At 52.6% G+C, this 22626-nt stretch overlaps 1 protein-coding gene across 3 annotated transcripts in view; it reads left to right on the top strand.

Annotated features, from left to right (window-relative positions):
• Positions 1-22626, top strand: part of LOC116948636 (kinesin heavy chain-like) — a 42922-nt gene that overhangs the window by 16105 nt on the left and 4191 nt on the right. Inside the window, exons 5-27 of one of the 3 annotated variants that reach the window (XM_032965517.2) lie at positions 1150-1198; positions 1356-1411; positions 2710-2797; positions 3365-3489; positions 3684-3788; positions 4859-5007; positions 5997-6154; positions 6859-7160; positions 8076-8144; positions 8376-8582; positions 8731-8874; positions 10389-10577; positions 11496-11613; positions 11789-11862; positions 13071-13180; positions 14223-14324; positions 14636-14696; positions 17573-17644; positions 19194-19292; positions 19448-19510; positions 20085-20292; positions 21390-21519; positions 22120-22185. In XM_032965517.2, coding sequence (XP_032821408.2) covers positions 1150-1198; positions 1356-1411; positions 2710-2797; positions 3365-3489; positions 3684-3788; positions 4859-5007; positions 5997-6154; positions 6859-7160; positions 8076-8144; positions 8376-8582; positions 8731-8874; positions 10389-10577; positions 11496-11613; positions 11789-11862; positions 13071-13180; positions 14223-14324; positions 14636-14696; positions 17573-17644; positions 19194-19292; positions 19448-19510; positions 20085-20292; positions 21390-21519; positions 22120-22153 — 2712 coding nt within the window. In that variant the 3' untranslated portion in view covers positions 22154-22185. The remainder of the gene's footprint in view (positions 1-1149; positions 1199-1355; positions 1412-2709; positions 2798-3364; positions 3490-3683; positions 3789-4858; positions 5008-5996; positions 6155-6858; positions 7161-8075; positions 8145-8375; positions 8583-8730; positions 8875-10388; positions 10578-11495; positions 11614-11788; positions 11863-13070; positions 13181-14222; positions 14325-14635; positions 14697-17572; positions 17645-19193; positions 19293-19447; positions 19511-20084; positions 20293-21389; positions 21520-22119; positions 22186-22626) is intronic. The other 2 variants (XM_076071670.1, XM_076071671.1) reach the window with 2 other exon arrangements.

Here is a 22626-nt window from a genome sequence, read left to right as displayed (position 1 = left end):
GGTGACGGGGGGGGGGAAAGAGCGAAACAAAAACCTTGCGGGTGGCAGCGAGGACGCCGGAAGCTTCATCGTTGCACCCGCTGATTAGCACGGTCGGTTACGTACGGTGCCAAAGAAGTTCAACACGCGTACATACGTCACCATCGTATTCATCAGCCATGATCAATCCACTGCTGGATGAAGGCCGTCGCCATCTCTCATGGTCCTGCAATGGAGCAATCCATCGAGTAGCTGCACGCGAGCCGATTTCGTCGCTGCAAGCCAAAGCTTGTTTTGCGCAATTTTCTTACGTTCATTTGCATTTTCCTTTTGCATTTTCCGTTTTAATGTTCGTGTAAATCTCTCTCTCTCCGCAGCATCTCATGGTTGCTCGTGCTTTGTAAGCGAGTGCGTCAATTTACATTCTAGTTTTACCGTGATTGTTACAGTCCGTCGTTTTGACATTTCAGAGGTGGCTGGGCATCTCGGGGGAGGGCTTGCGTCCTGCCAGAGGCCTCAGAATCAGAATTAGTATTTTGGACCGGAGGAGGAATCTGATGAGCTGTGACGCTCTTTTTCACACGTGTCCAGTATGACCTGAACCAGCACCACTAAAATGCTTAGTTTGAATCCAGCCAGCCACCCAAGATGAGAATCCGGGGCAACCAGTGAACATTTTCACCTGCGGCCAACCGTTATTAGTGTCCCAAACTGGTCACCAATTACCGCACAAATTAAACGAAGTTAAGGGCTTTGGACATTTAGTCACAAACAAGTTTTGCCATTTTGATTTAAAGCTTTCGTGACTGCAGTAATTCATATTCTTAGCTCTTTCGGTAAAGTCACGTTGAAGGGAAACAACAAAATAATAAAATATATATAAAACAATAAAAATTCTCACGACGTTTCGACCATAACAAAAACCAACACACCTGAAGGCGACCGTTTGTGTTATGGTCGAAACGTCGTGAGAATTTTTATCGTTTTATATATGTTTTATTATTTTGTTGTTTCCCTTCAACGTGACTTTACCGAAAGAACTAAGAATAAGTTTTGCCATGTTCAGCCGTGTATATATATACACGTGGATTGCACATAATGAAAGTGTTTTGAGTGTTGGATATTAATATTTAAATGTGCTCACATCAATTTTTTTTATTCTGACTGTAGGTTTCCTACTTTGAAATATACTTGGATAAGATCCGAGACCTCTTAGACGGTAAGCAACAATCTCACTTGTGTACAACGGATCCATTGCATCCTTGCCTGCGTGCGGTCATTTCATTTTGCAGCCTCATATAATTTGCCTTGCGCCGTTCATTTCCTGAGATACAATGACACGCATGCCTCTCCGTGCGTGCGCCTTCTTACGGCAGTGGAAAAGGTGAACTTGTCGGTTCACGAGGACAAGAACAGGGTTCCCTACGTCAAGGTAACGTCACATACTGTCGCATTAAAATGGTGTAGATTGATTGAAAGTTATTTTAACATTCTGATTATAAATCTACAACCGATACAGCTACAGGGAAAGAGTAATGGACCAGAGAAGCGTAAAAAGTTTTCCCTTTTCAGAATGCAAGTTTAGGTTTTTTTGAGAGGGTGCGGACCTGATCTGGAAAGCGGGGTGAATGTATGTGTGTTGAACATCCTTCGCACCGTGCGTAGCCAACCGTGCTAATCGGAGGTGCAGTGTTGAGCCTATGGGCAGTTGTTAGTCTGTGGGCAGTGTTAGTCGTCTATGGGCAGTTGTTAGTCTGTGGGCAGTGTTAGTCGTCTATGGGCAGTTGTTAGTCTATGGGCAGTGTTAGTCGTCTATGGGCAGTTGTTAGTCTGTGGGCAGTGTTAGTCGTCTATGGGCAGTTGTTAGTCTATGGGCAGTGTTAGTCGTCTATGGGCAGTTGTTAGTCTATGGGCAGTGTTAGTCGTCTATGGGCAGTTGTTAGTCTGTGGGCAGTGTTAGTCGTCTATGGGCAGTTGTTAGTCTATGGGCAGTGTTAGTCGTCTATGGGCAGTTGTTAGTCTATGGGCAGTGTTAGTCGTCTATGGGCAGTTGTTAGTCTATGGGCAGTATGTATGCTGAACTTCTTTTGCACCGTACGTAGCGAACTGTGCTAAACGGAGGTGAGGACGCGGTGAATGGAGAGCGTCACCTCAACGCTCTTCATCAGGATTTTAAATTTGAAATCCACGGATTGCGCATTAAGTGGTCTTGCAGCTACGCACGCCCGATATTGTGGATTTAATTATCGGTGTGAATGTGATCATCAACTGTGGTGGTGGTGGTGGTCACCTGACTCAAGTGGGGATCGTCGTCGTACTGCGGTGTAAGAAAGTTTTGCTGGCTGGCTGGAGGGAGATAGGGACGGATGGACAAATATACAGATGGTGTCTTGCTCGGCAAAGGAATACACGGACAATGAGCAGAGGGAGACCTGTTGATGACTTGGATCATATTCAGGGTGTTGACAGACTAGCGCCCCGCTGAAGCCACGTATGCTTTCCAACACACCGGTGTGCTGTACTAGTAACAAATTGTCACATTCTGTTAACGTGACAAACCTCACTAATTGGCTGTGTCGGGCGGTGGGCGAGGATTCAACGACACAATATAATATTTGTCGCGAAAGCCTGCGTGGTGTTAAACAGAAGCCAACGTGTGTTTTGTGCGCCTGACCAAACGCCGATGCGTGGTGATGTCGGCGACACGGGGGACCCCTCCACGCTGCACAGGGCTGCACGGAGAGGTTCGTCTCCAGTCCGGAGGAGGTGATGGACATCGTGGACGAGGGGAAGTCGAACCGGCACGTGTCCGTGACAAGTGAGAGGGATTTCTCGTTATAATCGGTGCGCTCGTTCACCAAGGACGACTCTCGAGGCTCGCTCACGGGAGGGTTTCCTCCCAAGTTTCCACAATGGGGGCAGGGGGAGGAAACCCGGAGAACTCCAAGGAAGCCGATATGCAGAACGGGGGGGGAGAGACCTTACAAACTCTACGCAGAAAGGCACCCGAGTCAGAAATTGAGCCCAGGCTCTTGGTGCTGCCACGCAGAAGTGCGACCCACTGTGCCACCCTGCCGCACAACTTGCCCTCACACTTCTAAATATACGGAAAAAAATTTCCTTAAAGAAATGAGAATTCATTTGAGAAATGAGAATTCATTTCTTTAGAACTGCTTTTCCTGGTTAGTTTGTTGTCCTTCCCCTGCACCTGCATTTAGCACGGCTGGCTACGTACGGCGGTGCGAAAGACGTTCTACATACATCCGTACTGTACCTACGTACGTTATACTCCTCTCACCGGGTGCCCACGTGTGCCAACCGCGCGGGTGAGCCACCGCAAGTGACTTGGTTGAGCCCACTCCTTTATTTCCTCCGCCTGCCGCAGACATGAACGAGCACAGCTCGCGAAGCCACTGCGTGTTCCTGATCAGCGTCAAGCAGGAGAACATCCTCACGGAGACTAAGCTCAGCGGGAAGCTCTACCTGGTGGATCTCGCCGGCAGCGAGAAGGTGAACGCCCCCCTCCCCTTTTTTTTTTTTACAACGCCGATTCTTTTTTTATGACAGCGCTTTACGAGACAACCGCACGCTTGAAATTAAACCGATGGGCAGGGGAAGGGATGGGTTATAGAGCGTGCGTCGCTTCTCTCTCTCTCGTGTGCCGCTGAACGCCGAGCCTGTACCCCGTGGCGTCTCGACCGCAGGTGAGCAAGACGGGAGCCGAGGGAGCTCTGCTGGACGAGGCGAAAAACATCAACAAGTCGCTGTCGGCGCTGGGCAACGTCATATCCGCGCTGTCCGAGGGAAACGTGAGCCTCCAGTTGGTCCCTTCCTTTACCCCCCCTTCGGCAGCGACGACAGTGAGGGCAGGGCGGTGGCACGTGGTCTAATCCGGCCCAAACAGCCAGCCGGGGGAATACTGAGCGGGAAATCAAGCGCGACATTCTTTTCTTTGCCAAAAATAGTGCCACTGAAAGTTGCAGGGTTGGTCTCTCGCCCGTTCACCGCTGAATCTCGGCGTAAATTTTATTTCGAGGGGTGGCGGAGCGCCGTCGTTTTTAAAGACGTTGAGCTCGCCGCAAACAACTGTAGCGACGTGACCGCACTACGATAGCTGGTGCCAAACTGTGCCACATGCTCTCCCGTAATGGCCTTGTGGGAGACTCGGTACTGATAAAGTAAAAAAACAAATCCGTTTCCGTTTGAATGACGTACACACGCACGTCATCGGAACGGGAAAGGGTTCATAGGAATTGCATATTTACTTTCCTATAGAGAGACGTAAGCATCCCATATGGATGTGGAATTCGCCATCACTGTTCCAAGGGCCGTGCCAATGGTTCAAAGAGCACTGGTCCATTGCTGGCTTTGAGCAGACGTAGTGGGGTGGAAGACTCTCTTTAATGACCATCTGGGGTGATTAAAGCGCCACTGCTATGGGGAGCGGTAGTGTAGCGATTAGCGCACTGGACCACGAACCCGGCGACCCGAGTTGGATTCCCATTCATGGCCAACAAGGGTGACGAGTATCTGAAACTGCCCTGAGCCTCCCATCGATCGACTCAGCCTTAAATGAGTACCTGGTGCGGTGTGTGAACATTGCGCACTCGGGGAGTCAAAGGCGGTCAGGCGTGGTGCTGGCCACGCCACCCCCCCCCTCGTGTGCCGTGATGGCCTTCATAAGGTGCTCACGAACAGTCTCACTCGCCTCTATCACAGGGTATACGGGGCGGCGGGGGGGGGCGGGGGGGATCTTTGTTCTTCTAGCGGCTCCGGTTAGCACTGTCGCTAACACTCCCATCGACATACGGCGCAAAGGAAGTTCAACGCTCACACGTACCCGCAAACATTGCTGCCGCTCTTTTCGCGGGGAGCGCAGAAGGCGTACGTGCCGTACCGCGACAGCAAGATGACTCGCGTGCTCAAGGACTCGCTGGGCGGCAACTGCCGCACGACCATCATCATCTGCTGCTCGCCCTGCGCAAGCAGCGAGGCGGAGACCAAGTCCACGCTGATGTTCGGACAGAGGTGTGGCGGCAGCAGCAAGCGCCGCCGCCGCCGCCACGGTGGTGGTGGCGACGTCACCACGGCGGTCGCAGCTTCTGTAGCGGCGCCTTTCGTCGTCGAGCCTCAAAGGCGCTTTGCATCGATGACGATGGGCGGGATGGGGGAGTTTGGTCAAAAAGTGGGTCGAGTTAAAACGGGAAATTCCTTCTGAAAGAAAATTATTTTAGATCGGGATGGTGCAGGTGGGGAGCTTGGACAAGGGCACGTCAGAGCATGGTACGATGCAACAGTAGATTTGTTTTCACCGCAGCGTGCGGCGTTTACAGATGCGCCGCTTCTTCGGCCGTCCGGAACGCTCTTCCATCCAATATTAGGATGCCACTGGAGCTATGCACTTTTAAATAATCTAGATTGAAAAGGAATTTCTTTAAAACTGCTTTTTCTCCCACACCTCCATTTAGTACGGTTGGCTACGTAGGGTGTGAAATAAATTGAACACATCCGGGTTTCGTGCTTGCGTGCTGGTTGCCGATCCAAGACACCCTCTCCCCTTAACCAGGCTCAGCCCTGCTTATTAGCTTCCACGGCCTGCCGAAGACCGGGCGCGTTCCCACGGTGACTCGGTCACAGGGATGGCCCCCTCCCTGGTTAAAAGTCTTAGCGGCGAGCGAAAGCGACGGGGGACCCCGTCCCCCCCCCACCGTGTGTGTGTGGTGTGGTGTGTGTGTGGTATGTGTGTGGTGTGTGGTGTATGTGGTGTGGTGTATGTGGTGTGGTGTATGTGTGGTGTGTGGTGTGGTGTGTGTGTGGTGTGGTGTGTGTGTGGTGTGTGGTGTGTGTGTGGTGTGGTGTGTGGTGTGGTGTGTGTGTGTGTGGTGTGTGGGTGTGGTGTGTGTGGTGTGGTGTGGTGTGGTGAGTGTGTGGTGTGGTGTGGTGAGTGTGTGGTGAGTGTGTGTGGTGTGGTGTGTTCACCCGTGCACGCGCGCCACCCCCCGGTGGAACCTCGGCAGGGCGAAGATGATCAAGAACACGGTGACGGTGAACCTGGAGCTGACGGCTGAGCAGTGGAAGAAGAAATACGAGAAGCAGAGGGAGAGGAACAAGAGCCTGCAGGGCACCATCCGGAGCCTCGAGGCAGAGCTCCAGCGGTGGCGGAATGGTATGGCAGGTCAGAGGTCGTGGGCCGCTGCCCCCCCCCCCCCCCCCGTTCTTTGTAGCCTGGTGGGGTCGCGTCAGTATTTTTGTTCCGTTATATTTTATTCATTATTATTGTTGTTGTTGTTCTAACATCAACTAAAACCAACAATGCCTTGGATGGGGCATTAACTTTAAACTAAAAGATCCGACGTGTGTCCGTCCGTCCGGTGCTCGCCGAACTGCATTTGCTTCCATTTGCCGAACGAGTACATTACAAGGTTGCACTCGTTACGCACAGAGTGCCTCGCGCAAATGAACCACGACACCTTGCCGATCTCGTGGAGGAGAATAAACCGTCACGCGAAATCTCCCGGCCATCCTCGCGGCAGCGGCTTGCTTTTGGCTGGCGATCGAACAAAGATAGATGGGGTCATCTTCTTTGGTTCTTTCGGTTAAAGTCACGTAGAATGAGAATAAAATAATAAATTGATAAAATAAAATAACACAATAAAATTCTCACGACGTTTCGGCCACAACACAAGATGAATCCTTGCAGTCACGAAAGCTTTAAATCGAAAGATGGGGGTCACCGCATCGCGCGCTTTCGGATGCGCTCCCGCGGCCGTCTTGGAACCCTGTTCCTTCCGATAGTATGAAGCAAGCCGGAGCTATGCACTCTTAAATATAGATTGAAAACTCTTTTTTTTTCTCAGAACTGCTCGTTGTGTTTCGCAGGCGAGATGATGCCGCCCCCGTCGCCGGAAGAGGAGGAGCGGCGCGGCGCGTGGAGGCCCCACGTGGCGCAGGCAGCGCCGGGCGCTCCGCCCTCGCGAGGCGACACCGTGACGCCGTCGGCGTCACCGCCGGCGTCACCGCCGGCGTCACCGCCGGCGTCACCGCCGGCGTCACCGCAGGCGGGAGACGACGGCGGCGGCGGTGGCGGCGGCAGAAGCAGCGTCTACCCCGGACTGGACGACGCAGAGCCTCGCGCCGTCGAGGAGCGGCTCCGCAAGCTCTACCGCCAGCTCGACGACAAGGTGCGGGAGTGGCCCCCGTGGCAAGAGGGTTCGCGGTTCGAGCCAGCCGGTCGCCCCTGGTTAATGCCCCCGCGGCTCCCGCGTGCGTTTATTGCGACGGTGACCGACATCTGCTTCGCGGTGGATGTTAAAAATATTTCGGAAAAAAATTAAACGTGGGCCAGGCGGGGCCCGAGCGTCGTGGTCCGAATTTTGCCGAATTTGATTGCTGGCAGGCTAAAGCCCGCCGGCTGGCCGGTGCTACGTTCACCTCGAGCCGCGCAGGGACGGCTGCCCCCGGGGGGTTCCCTGCCTGCGGGCGCCTCGATGTGTTCTGCGTGGGAGGCACGGTGTGAATATTAAGTGATGATGATGACGATTGTGATTGGGCGGGTGGACAGGGTGTGCATATGACCCGGCAGTTTTTAGGTTTTTATCGGCTTGTGACGGTTGAGCTACAGACGATCGATCAAACAACCGTAGCGAGGTCCACAAAGGAGTAAGGATTTGCATGTACAGGCTCGGATGCCAATTGCCACTGGAGTATTTTTTTTTTTTTCTGGCAAGGAATCAAACCTGGGTTTCTACACTGCGGTACTCGCTGTGCTACACGCTAGGCCCAATGCCCTCTTGATGTACGCTCGCACACACACTCAAAGATGAAGGCCTCTCCGCACCGGTCATTGGGCGTTGTTTGACCACGCCGTACTACACCGCGCTAGTCAATGCCGGTCGGTGTCGGTGAAAGGGGATGGGCAGGTTTGTGTCACTTGCGTTCGCCACGGCTGAGAATTAAACTCTGCTCGCCAGGCTTATGTTGCTCGCCAGGCTTATGTTGCGCAGCATGCTGACCACTGCGCACCACCGTTCTCTGCTGCGCTCAAAGACGACGCTGGCGAGTGACCGCGGTGGCTTTGCGTGCGGTTGCGTTGGCAGGACGATGACATCAACCAGCAGGCTCTGCTGGTGGAGAAGCTGAAGCAGCAGCTGATAGAGCAGGATGAGGTGAGCACCCCAGGCCTTGGGCTAAACAACAACTCTCAGGACCTCATGTATTGGCTTTATCCTGTGTGTGCGACTGTTGTGTGTGCGCTTGCGTGCCTGTTTGGCCACGTGCCGGTTTGGCCACGCGGGTCCGTTAAGGTCGCTGCGACTCGCGAGCGGCACTCGCGAGCGAGTCACACGGCGCGGGGGTGGGGGGGGGGGGGTGTGGGGGACCTTCGCCTCCGCTTCCAGATGCTGGCGTGGTCGCGGCGGGACGACGCCGGCCTGCGGGAGGAGCTGGCGCGGCTGCAGCGGGAGAACGAGGCGTCGCGCGACGAGGTCAAGGAGGTGCTGCAGGCGCTCGAGGAGCTGGCGCTCAACTACGACGCACGCTCGCAGGAGGCGGAGGAGGGAGCCAAGGAGGTGGCGCTGCTGCGGCTCGACCTCCAGCGCAAGGCGGTGAGGGACGGCCTTGGGCCGTGCGCCCCGCATCTTACGCGCGTCCGATGCCTCCGCGCATCCGATGCCTCCGCGCGTCCGATGCCTCCGCGCGTCCGCGGTCTCCGCGTGCCCGCCATCACGCTTTTCCGCGTCTCCGCGTGTCCAGGCACGGCTGAACACGGTGGAGGCCGAGCTGCTCCGCCTGCACGAGTCGAGTTCCTTCCAGCGCAAGAAGACGGCCGAGAGCGCCGCTCTGCTGCTGCGCGACGTCGCCGAGATCCACGCCGTCCTCGGCGCCGCCGACGGCAAGGTGGGGGGGGGGGGGGGGGGCCCTCGTCCCCGCCGAATCGGAAATCTTTATTTGGAGGGAGGGAGGGAGGGATCCAATGAGCTCGATGGAGCTCGATTTGTCCACCTATGTCCAGATTGGGCGGAGGTCATGAAAGTTACAACGGCAACAACAAAAAAACGACGAGAGAGAAAAAATATGGACGAACTACCTCGCCTGGTATACAGGAGATCGTGGGTTCGATCCTGACCCTGACGATGCATTTGGAGTTTGCATGTTCTATCGTCACGTGGCCACGTGGAGTATTTGGCTGCTGTACATTTCCACGTGATGATAAGCCACTTCGTTGAGCTATCATTTGTGGCCAGGTCGCTTCTGAAAAAAGAGCTGTATAGCTCAGTGGGCGTGACCTGGTAAAATAAAAAAATATAGTCACTAAATATAAATGCGTAATGTTTGCTGTATATATAAGTCCCGACTTATCAACATTGGGCAAGGCAGCACAAGAAAAAAAAACACAGCAAAAACAGTCCCATACCACACCACGATGACACCCCCCCCTCCCCCCCACACAGCAGTAGTCCCTCAATAAAATGGGATATTAACATTGAACTCTCGGTACCTGCACAGGTAACAATCAAATTTACAAATTGCACTTGCGGATGCGACCGCTGTGTCCAGCAATAATCTTTCGTGGATGGGGCCAGGAGGACCACTGCCAATGCTGGCTGCTTAGCGGCACTAATCGAGTATTTAGGGGGAATGTGTTTTTTGACCTGGCAAAATAACGCTTTGTGTCTAATTGTCTCAACGCTCGGTCACCTTTTTTAAAACGCGAGCCCCCTCTCGATTGCTAAACATTATGATGGGATGTCGTAAAGGTGTGTGTGTGTGTTAATGTGTGGCCCGCTCAAGGTATTTGAAAGTCGACATATTCAGCCCTCGAGAGGGCTGAATTTCCCGACTGAATATGCTAGGGGTCGCTGGCAGACTGGAATAGGCACGTGACTCGTAGCCAGAGCCATAGCAAGACGTAGACTGGATGTGGTGTGCTGGGTGCTAATATCTCTTCTGGATCGCTGACCCGGACGAACCCCGGCTGAAATAAAAAACTGAACTATTTAAAACTATTTCAACTTTTTTTTTATTTTACCAGTTCACGCCCACTGATCTATATAGCTCTTTTGCCGAAGCGACCTGGCCACAAATGATAGCTCAACGAAGTGGCTTATCACGTGGAAATGTATCCCAGCCAAATACTCCACGTGACCACGTGATGATAGAATATGCAGACTCCAAATGCACAGGCATCGTCAGAGTCAGGATCGAACCCACAATTTCCTGTATACCAGGCAAGATAGTTAACATCTCGCCACCGTGGCGCCCATCTACTGCCGCATCTACTCTCGGCACGGCGGAGATTCTCTCTGCTCCGTGCGTTGGCGAGACCCCCCCGTAACGCGTCTTGGCCTCGGCTTGAGACGTCTGAAATTAACCCCCCCCCCCCCCGGGGCGACGCTGCCCATCCCGTGCAGGCGGAGCAGCAGGCGGGCTGTGCGGAGGACGACCTGTCCACGGTGCGCCTCTTCCTCACCAAGCTCAAGTCGGAGGCCAAGTCGGCGACGCGCCGCGCCTCGCAGCTCGAGGTGGAGCACGCCGACGCCGAGCGGCGAGCGCGGGCGACGGCGCTGGAGCTGGAGGGCGCGCGTCTCGTCACGTCGCAGGCAAGCGCGGGCGGCGTCGGCGTCGGCGTGTGTCCGTCTGTGAGAAGCGCAGAGGGTGGTGGCGCTGCGGCCCTACGAGCCGCGTGCCGAGACACACCCGCCAGTAAGTCGCACGGCGGGCGGGCCGGCGGGCGGGCCGGCGGGCGCTTCGCTCGCTCGCGCCGGTTTTGGCCGCGGGCGGTTCTCAATTTGGGACTCTGCGACGTCAACGGGCCGATGCTTTAAAATGTTCTCGTCGTTACTTCTCTTCCGCCTTGTGCGATATCCCGCAACGTGTTGTCAGGTCGGGTCCCGACGGCTATCGGGTTTCTCGGTCGTTCCCTTGGCCACCGACATCTTGGCTGCCACTCCATGGTTAGTCTCGACCTCCGGCTGTCATCGTCCCTTCTGACTTTGGAAGAAGCCCCGTTGACCTTGTTAAGTAGCCCCAGGGAGTTTAACACGTAGGAGGCTGTCGCGACCAATATCATCCATAAGAGTTTTTTGGGGGTTAGCTCACGTAAATATATAAATGTGTCGTTAAAACCCGCCACCACCTGACACAGCCAACTAGTAAGGGTTGTCACGTAAACAGGACATGCCACCACATCCACGCCTCCTATATAAGGAACGAAACGGTAAGACTTCTCCACAAATCTGGCTGTCACCTGATGAAGCTAGTTGTAATTACTGGTGAAACATCGTACTCGGTTTGTTAATGTTGTGGCTTGGCTCTCCAACACACCGGTTAGTGCTGTACTAGTGACGAATTGGCCACGTTCTGTTTACGTGAGACAACCCTTACTAGTTGGCTGTGTCGGGTGGTGGCGGGTTTTAACGACGCATTTATATATTTACGCGATCTAACCCCTAACACTTCTATCATAACCTCCGGTGACTTTGCCGCGTGCCCTGTGTGCCGCTGCCGTCCCCTGGCAGCACGAGTCCAAGGTGCGATCGCTCTCCGAGTACCTGCAGACGTGCGAGCAGAGCAAGCGGCACCTGCAAGAGGCCCTCGACGCTCTCAACGAGGAGGTTGTGACGCTTCGAGCACAAGGTGTCCTACCCGCCAGCCAAACGCCGGGATCTGATACTGAACGTCTGTGAAAAGGGGGCTTCCAGAGCTCATCGGATTTCTCCTCGATAGAGATTCTGATTCTGTGGGCACTGCCGAGACACTGAATGTACGTTTCTTGTTTTGTTTTTTGACGCGGCCGACTGAAACGCCAAAGAAGCTCGCGCCGTTGCCTTCAGAGACAAGGAGCAGGAGCATCTCAACAAGATGGAGAGCGAGAGGGAGATGAAGGTAATGTCCTTCCCCCACGCCGCTTTTCTCTCTCTCTCTCTCAAGTTGTCAAATTTAGTTTCTCGCATCCAAGCCCTGTGCATTGCCGTTGAGCGAGGGCAGGGAGACACGGGGGAGAGAGGCTCAGCTAAAACGAAACTATTTTTATTTTACCAGGTAATGCCCACTTGAGCTATGTAGCTTTTTTTCATAAGAGACCTGGCCACAAATGATAGCCAAATGAAGCGGCTTATCACGTGGAAATTTATAGCAGCCAAATACGCTAAATGCGTGTTTCTAAATGTGGGGGGGAGAGATACACGCAAACTCCAAATATACAGCAGGCGTCAGGGTCAGTGTCGACCCCACGACCTCCTGCACACCAGGCGAGGTGGTTAATATCTTGCCACCGTGGCGTTAACAGACAAGATAGCAACATCACGATACCATCCCGAGACAAACCCAACCGGCACTCGCAGTGAGTCGCATACACAGAGCAGCACCAGCGAGTCCCAGGGCATCCTTGGGCAACCGAGGACCTTGAATGAGCTGAGCCCCAAGACATCCTTCCTAGGGGGGAGTCCTTCACCACACAAGTGCCGTGGCACCTGCCACGTTGCTGTGTGCGCAACACTCGCCATATAGCCTCTAGCAGACTGGTGGGGCCAGTGCTGTTAGCGAGTATCACCTGTGATAGCCGGACACATGGCAAACTCGGAGGTGGGTGGCCAGCACCACGACCACTTGAGGCACACACACTCGCAAAGACAAAGATCCCCCGTAAAGCCTGAACACTGTTGGGGCAAGTGCTGTTGGCGAGCACCTATGAAGGCTGGAACGGTACACATGGGGGTGGGTGGGTGGCCAGCACCACGCCCGACCGCCTTTGTCTCCCCGGTGGGGAGACCTAGGGGAGGCCCAGAACCAGTTCAGATAATCATCACCGGTGTTAACGGCGAGCGGCAATCGAACTCGGATCGCCGGGTTCGTAGCGCAGCGTAGCGCTAACCTTGGCACTACCGCTCCCCACGGCACACGAGGGGGTGGGTGGCCAGCACCATGAGCGCTCGACACACACGCACACACAGACATGCGCACACGCACACACGCACACACAGACACGCACATATGCACACACAGACACGCACATATGCACACACGCACACACGCGCACAGGCAGACATGCGTGCGCGGCGGTGGCCCCGAGCGCTTTGGTGTGGTCCGCCCAGGAGTTGGTGGAGCAGCAGCTGGAGAGCCACAGGGAGGCGCATCTCCTGCAGCTGGCACGGCTACGTGACGAGCTGGCCGGGCGCCAGGCCCTCTTGGACCAACTCACCGAGTACGCACGCACGCACGCAGTCACGCACACGTCGTTCACCTCTGCCGATATTCTCCAGCTGACGCGGTTACTCTGATTAACTTCAGGCACGCGGGAGCTCGCGGACAATATAATGATGTTAATAATTCGCATTCGTAAAGGGGTGCGTCTTGTCCGTAGATCTCATTGCGCCACCGTGCACCGCAAAGCCGAGAAATAAACAGAACCTGCGCAGGGTAAACGGCCAGAACTAGTGGGGGGGTGAAGGTCAGATTATAAAGGGGCGAGTTTTCAAGACAGGCATAACTATCTCTAACGACTCTGATTGTCTTCCGAGCAACGGCAAGGCGTTTCAGAGCTTGAGAACTGCGCCGTTGTAAACAGCCCGATTCACCCCAGGCGCCAGAGCTTTAACCTCGGAGTCTTGAGAAGGCGGCGGTCCGGAGATATCGGCCCCTCGCTTGGAGAGTCAGCGCGGACCAGTTCCTGTAGACATTGCGCGAGGCCACGTAATGGTCTGGCCTAGGATTATGTCGTTTGGACCTCCACCACCCGACAGAATGAACAGGTGAAAGCTGTTGTTTGTACGAGCGGTTAACTACGCAGCCAGTTAGCGTTGCTTGAGGTCACCGCTGAGCTGAAGAAACACTACTCGCAGCCAAAGTTAGCAATTGGATGCGATATCTGAATGACTGAATTGTCAATAATTGTTACATGTGGCCAGCGTGTTGTTCTACGACATATTATCGAGCTGAAATATAATAATTGACGCATTTAACGCTTTTCATGTGACAATCTCGTGCGTTCCCGAAATAATATTTACCATCATAATGCCAACGCGATTGAGTTCACACTCCGTCGGTAGCCTTGACCGTGGTGCTTAAAATGAACGGGCGGAACCGGCGTGCCAACGCTTTGGCATACTTGAATTTGAAAGTCGCTTTATGAAGTAAGGGATCACTATGATCATCACACGCGGTGATGTTTTGTTGCTGTGACGTCGACGGTGCTCGTGCCGCTGCTGCCACGCGTGCGTGGTGGTGGTGGGGTGGGGGGGGCGCAGCACCAACGCGGAGCTGGCGCTGCAGCACGGCGCTCTCCGTGCCGACTACGAACGCCTGCGGAGCGAGGAGCAGGAGAAGAGCAGCCGCCTTCACGAGCTCACGTGGGTACCCCCCCCCCCCCCGCGCCCCTCCCCTCCAAGCCCCCCCAGCCCCCCCCCCCCCCCCAACCCAACCCCCCCCCCCTCCCCCCCCAACCCAACATCAGTGGCTTATGATATCGCGGCTAACATCAGTGGCTAATGATATATCTAAACCAGTCCAGGCCCTGCCCCTTTCATCGAATCATAACCTCCAATTGTGAATAGTTCATTGAATGGCAAGGTGGGGAGTGGAGAGGTGGATTGTTGAACACGATGAGAGCACACGCTTCTATTTACTGTTTCACGATTAACATTCCCCTGTCCCTTCGTAGGTTGGTGCATGACCGCAGGAATCAAGCTCAGCAGGACCTCAAGGAGCTGGAGGAGACGGTGGTATACAAATTATTTTATTCGCGTTCAACTTGAAGCTCCAGTGTTGTTGAAACTAAGCGAGAACGCAAAAGAGGCCTGCCATCGTCTCATTTGGAGGAGTGACGGGGGGGGGGGGGGGCATTGAGTGGCGCAGGTTTACAGTGAGGGAAAAAATTATTTGATCCCCTGCTGATTTTGTACGTTTGCCCACTGAGAAAAAAATGACCAGCCTATAATTTTAATGGTAGGTTTATTTGAACAGTGAGAGACAGAATAACAAAAAAATCCAGAAAAACGCATGTCAAAAATGTTAGAAATTGATTTGCATTTTAATGAGGGAAATAAGTATTTGACCCCCTCTCAATCAGAAAGATTTCTGGCTCCCAGGTGTCTTTTATATAGGTAACAAGCTGAGATTAGGAGCACAATCTTAAAGTGAGTGCTCCTAATCTCAGCTTGTTACCTGTATAAAAGACACCTGTCCACAGAAGCAATCAATCAATCAGATTCCAAACTCTCCACCATGGCCAAGAACAAAGAGCTCTCCAAGGATGTCAGGGACAAGATTGTAGACCTACACAAGACTGGAATGGGCTACAAGACCATTGCAAAGCAGCTTGGTGAGAAGGTGTCAACAGTTGGTGCGATTATTCGCAAATGGAAGAAACACAAAAGAACTGTCAATCTCCCTCGGCCTGGAGCTCCATGCAAGATCTCACCTCGTGGAGTTGCAATGATCATGAGAACGGTGAGTAATCAGCCCAGAACTACACGGGAGGATCTTGTCAATGATCTCAAGGCAGCTGGGACCATAGTCACCAAGAAAACAATTGGTAACACACTATGCCGTGGACTGAAATCCTGTAGCACCCGCCAAGTCCCCCTGCTCAAGAAAGCACATATACATGCCCGTCTGAAGTTTGCCAATGAACATCTGAATGATTCAGAGGACAACTGGGTGAAAGTGTTGTGGTCAGATGAGACCAAAATGGAGCTCTTTGGTATCAACTCATCTCGCCGTGTTTGGAGGAGGAGGAATGCTGCCTATGACCCCAAGAACACCATCCCCACCGTCAAACATGGAGGTGGAAACATTATGCTTTGGGGGTGTTTTTCTGCTAAGGGGACAGGACAACTTCACCGCATCAAAGGGACGATGGACGGGGCCATGTCCCGTCAAATCTTGGGTGAGAACCTCCTTCCCTCAGCCAGGGCATTGAAAATGGGTCGTGGATGGGTATTCCAGCATGACAATGACCCAAAACACACGCCCAAGGCAATAAAGGAGTGGCTCAAGAAGAAGCACATTAAGGTCCTGGAGTGGCCTAGCCAGTCTCCAGACCTTAATCCCATAGAAAATCTGTGGAGGGAGCTGAAGGTTCGAGTTGCCAAACGTCAGCCTCGAAACCTTAATGACTTGGAGAAGATCTGCAAAGAGGAGTGGGACAAAATCCCTCCTGAGATGTGTGCAAACCTGGTGGCCAACTACAAGAAACGTCTGACCTCTGTGATTGCCAACAAGGGTTTTGCCACCAAGTACTAAGTCATGTTTTGTAGCGGGGTCAAATACTTATTTCCCTCATTAAAATGCAAATCAATTTATAACATTTTTGACATGCGTTTTTCTGGATTTTATTGTTGTTATTATGTCTCTCACTGTTCAAATAAACCTACCATTAAAATTATAGACTGATCATTTCTTTGTCAGTGGGCAAACGTACAAAATCAGCAGGGGATCAAATACTTTTTTTCCTCACTGTATGGGGCAAATTGTCCTCCTCGTGATGTGTTTCGTCTGTTCAATCGCAATTCTGCCGAAGGGTTTAAATCGTAACGTTTTGTTTGTGGTAACATTTGTTTTTGGAGTTGTATTTGATGTCGAGGTTTACTGCAGCTATTCACAAAGGCGTACGTTCCAGAGATGCTCGTGAATAGCAAATTTCGTGGATAATGGCCATTAGCCTACGAATATTGTACGTGCAACATCTGCAGATGCTTCTAAAGCATCGAAGTTTCCTATCTCTCTCATCACTTTATCTCATCACATTCTCTCTCATCACTTTCTCTCTCTCAATGCTGTTGTGTAGAGTTCCAAACGCGATTCCCGGACAGCCAAAATCGCGGATAGCAAGTTCGTGAATCACGAGGGAATTGCTGTAATTCCAAATGAAGTAATTTGCGGTGTAAGTTTCAAATTTTGGGCCCTGACGCCGATGGCAATTCGATGGGTTGTCACGTTTCAGGGTCAGGCTTCAATTTGAAGTCGATTTTTAACATTGTGCTGCCACTCCGTGTGCCTTTTTAGCGGTTGCAGAGGTCGCATGAATGAATTACACAAAGTATACGATTCTAAAAAAAACATTTTATAAATTTTTCGAGCATTGGCCAGTGTGATGATGTGTGAAAAAACAACCTCCATGACCAGCGCACAGCAAAAGTCGAGACCTTTCTCCAGCAGTGGAATTGGCAAGGGCTTTCAATAATTATTCTTAATCGGCAAATGGATGTACCCTTCAATGTCTTAAGTTTGGACAAGCCTGGCATTCACAAGTAAAAAAAAAAAAACCCCATTGATTAAACGCAGCAAAACTGATCATGCAGGCAACTGGCTGAAATGAAGAAATTTTATTGTATTTTAATACAGAGAGGATAGTAGATATACATTCGAGTAATTCCGTTTAACGTAGTTGCCACCGTGCCACGTGGCCCCTGCTATCCATGACCGGCTTGGAGGGGGATTGATAGTGAACACTTCTCTTGCCCCGATGGGACACCGGTCCATGTCAGGAGTCTTTGTGCGGCAACCTGTGAAATTGCGGATGGCTGGCTTGGGTATTGCCGCTGTGCACACACAGTTCATTGCTTTTGTGTCTCTCCCGCCACCCTTCCCCTGGCAGGCTAAAGAGCTGCAGACCCTGCACAACCTTCGCAGGCTCTTTGTGCACGATGTTGCCACCCGCGTTAAGAAGGTAACGGGCGAGAGGTGGCCTGGCGGCTGCGAGGTCGGAGCCACCCCCCAACCCCCCGAGATGTTACCGCTGGGATCCTGCGTTCTAAACTAAACTCGATTTTTTATTTCACCAGGCAAAATACACAACTTGGCTACCGTACGTCCGACAGCGTCCGTACGTAGGTCTCTGTGAATATCCCAGGGCAGCGTGCAAGCAAAACACCACGCACGCAACCTGCTGCTCTGCCATGGGGACCTTTTTTGCCAGTAGCCGGTGTACTGTCCACCCTGGGTGATCACAAGCAGTAAACATTTTTTTACACTTTTTTATTTTACTAGGTAAGGCCCACTTAGCTATATCACTTTTTTCAGAAGCGACCTGGCCACAAATGATAGCCCAACGAAGTGGCTTATCACGTGTAAATGTAAGGCAGCCAAATAATCTAAAATGCACGTTGTTCCTAAATCCGGAGGGAAAAATTGGAGGACACGGAGAAAGATCCACCCAACCACAGGGTGAACAATGCAAACTCCAAATATGCAGGCGTCGGGGTCGGAATTGAACCGACGACCTCCTGTATAGCAGGCGAGGTAGTTAACATCTCGCCACCGGTTCAAATCCAGATGGCCACCTCTGATTAAACCGAGTTCTCAGTTGAAGAGAGTTTATGCTCGGAGTGGTCACCAATGAATGCTAAAAAACACATTTATAATTGGCCAAATGTTGTCACGTCACGTGATGGAATTTGCCCATGAACCAAATAATCTGTAATGCATCCATTCTTATCAGTTCCAAGAAACCGCACACGTTTGAGCCTTGATGGGGGTGACCAGGACGTATCGTAGATGTCATAAGCTGTGAGGCTGCATTGTCAGCAGAGGGCGGTGCAGTAGAATCCGTTGTTCTGCAGAGTTAAAGCTCCGGCTAGCTGGACTATTTGGAGGGGGATCCATGCTCTGGATGGCTGAAGCTTCTGGCCATCAGGGAACGCATTTAAAATAAATTAAACAACAAACCCATTTGTATTTGAGCATCTTTAGTTTATCACCAAATTTGTCTCCACATGAAAGATAAAATGATATCTTACACGACACATCGGCCGCCATAGCCTACTGGGAGTCCGTTTCGGCAGCATTGTGTCAAGACGAGCAAACTCTGGGCTGGTTTTAACATTCAGTGTCATCAGCTTGCTTGGATCTGTTCGTGAACTGCCCATCTTAGAGTCGAGGAACCCTGTCTTTACAAATATATATTAACTCAAATTAATAATGAGCGTGGTCGTCGAGAATATAAATAACAAAACAAGCAAGCAGACAATGCACCCTTTCGCATATCCGTTTCCACATAAAACATTTTAACGATTTCTTACACATCCCATCAGCCGCACGGCCTTCTGGGGGTGCGTCATACCAGCAGCATTGTTTCAAGACAAGCAAGTGTGTGCAGAGTGTGCTCTGGAACACCTTCACCAAATGGTCAACTCAGTGTTGAGGAGGCCCTCATCCAGCAGTGGATTAACAATGAATCTGCGATGGAATGTCTGCCTCATCCTCCGCCACTTCTACAGATGTCGGGGACGGACCCAAAGGAGAGTGCGGCCAATGGCACTCACAAGATCGGCTTCCTGGAGTCAAACCTGAGCCAGCTGACATCTCTCCACAAGCAGGTGTGGACTGTGCTCATATTGACCTCATGTGAGAATGTTGGATATTTATTTTTTTACTTTGTATCTGTACCGTTTTCAGAAGAAAAAAAAGAAAAACCTGAAGTTTTTCGGTGCTCAAATAATCGTTGGGGCCCTACTCATCGGTGGCCTTACAGCTAGAACACTGTGGAGAACGCCTCATCTTGTCACACCCCGGGAGCCAAGCGGGTCCGAGCCTGGTTAGTAACAGGTTAAGAGACTGCCTCAGGAAAACGCCGAGTGATGTGGGCTTGGTCTGCAAGGGGGGCCCGCGAGGTGGTAGTACAGCAGTCGATTGTTAGATCCATCTGTGCGGGGGGATTGTGTGATGATAATCGGCAGCGGTGGCGAGATGTTAACTACCTCGCCTGGTATACAGGCATTCATTCGATCCCGACCCTGACACTTGTATATTTAGTTTGCTTGTTATCAACTTCCCGAGAACACGTGGATTTCCCCCCCCCCCGTGTCCTTTGGTTTTCTCCCCTCCACATTTAGAAACGGCATGCGTTTTAGAGTGTAAATTTCCACGCGATAAGCCACTTCGTTGGGATGTCATTTGTAATAGCCAGGTCGTTTCTGAAAAAACAACAACTACATAGCTCAGGGGGCCTTACCTGGTCAAAAAATCAAAAGTCTTAAATAGTTTAGTTTGTCCATTTGAGCCGGGGTTGGCCCGTACATAAGCCAGCCGTGCTAAAAATCGATGAACACCCCACCCCACCCTACCCCACCCCACCCCGCCCCACCCCACCCCGCCTCTCACCGCGACAGCTGGAACGCGACAACACTGACCTGCGCGGGGAGCTGCCACGCCTCGAGAGGCGCCTGCGGGGCACGGCGGAGCGCGTCCACTCGCTGGAGGGGGCGCTGGCGCAGGCGCGCGAGAGCGCCGTGCGTGAGCGCAGCCGACACCAGCTCCAGATGGAGCGCATCAAGGAGAGCGTGCGGGCCAAGGGCGCCGCGCGGCGCGCCAACGCTCGTGAGTGGCGCCACCCGACCGCAGCGGCTGCCCCCAGCATCTGGGCGGTGTTTGGTGCCCAGTCGTTCCCAACCCCCCCACCTCCCCGCTCCGATTAGCTCACCTCCGAATAGCACCGTTGGCTACGTACGGTGCGAAAGAAGTTACGTTGAAGCTCCGTTCTCAACAGCCACCAAGTTGGGAAGTCAGCGGAGGGTGGTCCAGCACGATCCATCGCTAGTCCAGCACGGTCCATCGCTAGTCTAGTACGATCCAGTGTTAGTCCAGTACGATCCATTGCTAGTCTAGTACGATCCAGTGTTAGTCCAGTACGATCCATCGCTAGTCCAGCACGATCCATCGCTAGTCCAGTACGGTCCATTGCTAGTCTAGTACGATCCAGTGTTAGTCCAGTACGATCCATCGCTAGTCCAGTACGGTCCATCGCTAGTCCAGCACGGTCCATTGCTAGTCTAGTACGATCCAGTGTTAGTCCAGTATGATCCAGTGTTAGTCCAGTACGATCCAGTGCTAGTCCAGTATGATCCAGTGCTAGTCCAGTATGATCCAGTGTTAGTCCAGTATGATCCAGTGCTAGTCCAGCACGATCCGGTGCTAGTCTCACCAACACGACCTGAACTAAAACCCCCCGCGAGCCATGCACCATGGCGGAGGGCCCTCGCCCAGCAGTGCATCAACAAGAGCGGCGAACTCCGCGCACCGCGAGCACGATTGGCGATTCCGATCCGCGAAATCGACGCGTCACGGCTTTGCCTGCTACCAAACTACGCAACATTGATGAAGCTGGTTGTAAGTGCTGGCGAAACGTCGTACTCGAATTGTAAACGTTGTGGGTTTACCTCCCACACACCGGTGCGCTGTACTCGTAACGAATTGGCACGTTCTGTTCACGTGACAAACCTTACCAATTGGCCGTGTTGGGTGTTGGCGGGTTTTAACGACGCATTTATATATTCATAAGATCCAACCTAAAAAAAAAAATTGTATTACGGACATTTATATATTTACGCCATGGAACCCTAAAAAAACCTGGTAGTAGGGATGACATTGGTCACGAAAGCCTCCTACGTGTTAAACCGCACAGTGTTTTGTTGCAGCTAAGCGCGTGCTGCCGGGTCAGCCTCCGTGCACCACCGCCATCCGAGGAGGTGGCGCCCTCGTCGTGAGCCATCACATCGCCGTGCGTGGAGGTGGAGGAGCCGGAGGAGGTGCTGGAGGAGGTCGCTGGTAAAAAGCCGCATTGTCGGCATCGCCACAGCGACACGGGGGGGTGGGCGGTGACTTTGGCGAGCCGGAGCGCGTTTGCCGTTTAGTTTCGGATGATTGCGGTTCGAGCCCGGTGGCCGCTCCGGTTAATATGGCGGGTGCGTTAAGCGCAAAATACCACGAGACAACTGCTTTGCGGTGGACGTGAAAGATCCCGTGACGATATTGGAATCTTAGGAGGCCATGGTGTGCCGGGGTCATGGTCCAAATTTACCGGTTTCGAAAAAAAGTACACGCGCATTTGAAACAACTTTTTGAACAACATTTTCCTTCCACAGGGCACGGTGGTGTTTAAGTAGATCCCATGAAGAGGGCCTTTGTTCGGGCAGTTCCCACAGCACGTCACTGATGTGGCTGCACAGTGGGATAAACCTATTAATGATATCCCAAGCACGCACCTTGTACGTTTGCCGAGGTCTGGCCGTCCACCCAGACACCTGGTTATCGTGAGATGGCCAGCGAGGGATGATGATGATGGTGGTGGTGATTTAGACGGCTCGCCAGAGTAGCTTGTGTTGTAACAATGCCTTTGGTTTGCTTCCCCCATCTTCATCCGCGCAGCGTTAATCCAGAGACTGATGATGCGGGGAGCTAGTTCCTTCCGACAGCCTTCGCGACACAGTCAAGGTAACGGGATGAATGGTCTGTCCACATGGGGTTGGTGGCTGGGTACTGGGACATCTGTGACAAGAGCTTCATAGCTCATCCGATTTCTCCAATATAAATATTCTGATTCTGATAAAGATTCTGATGCCTTGGGCACCCGATGATTCACAGTCAGATGGTTGGGAGTTCAAATCCAGGTGGAGGGACCAACTTGGCCAAATATTATTCGAGGGTAGAAAAAATAGGTACCATATTGTGGAAGGCAACATGCTAAATCAACACATCCCCCCACACCAACAACAACCCCTCCCTCCCCCTACCTACCCCACTTGGTCCACCAGTTGTCTGTCACTGCTGCCACCTATCAATCCACCAAACATGCCCAAATATATTTTGATGTGCACCAAAGACCAAAAGGACAATGAGGCACTTAAGGAAATGCTAATGGGGCTTTTCACGTCC

The sequence above is a fragment of the Petromyzon marinus genome, chromosome 34 (assembly GCF_048934315.1).
Source record: "Petromyzon marinus isolate PM22_M1 ecotype Great Lakes invasive population chromosome 34, UKy_Petmar_22M1.pri1.0, whole genome shotgun sequence".
NCBI lineage: Eukaryota > Metazoa > Chordata > Hyperoartia > Petromyzontiformes > Petromyzontidae > Petromyzon > Petromyzon marinus.
This window is presented reverse-complemented; position numbering and strand designations above follow the sequence as displayed.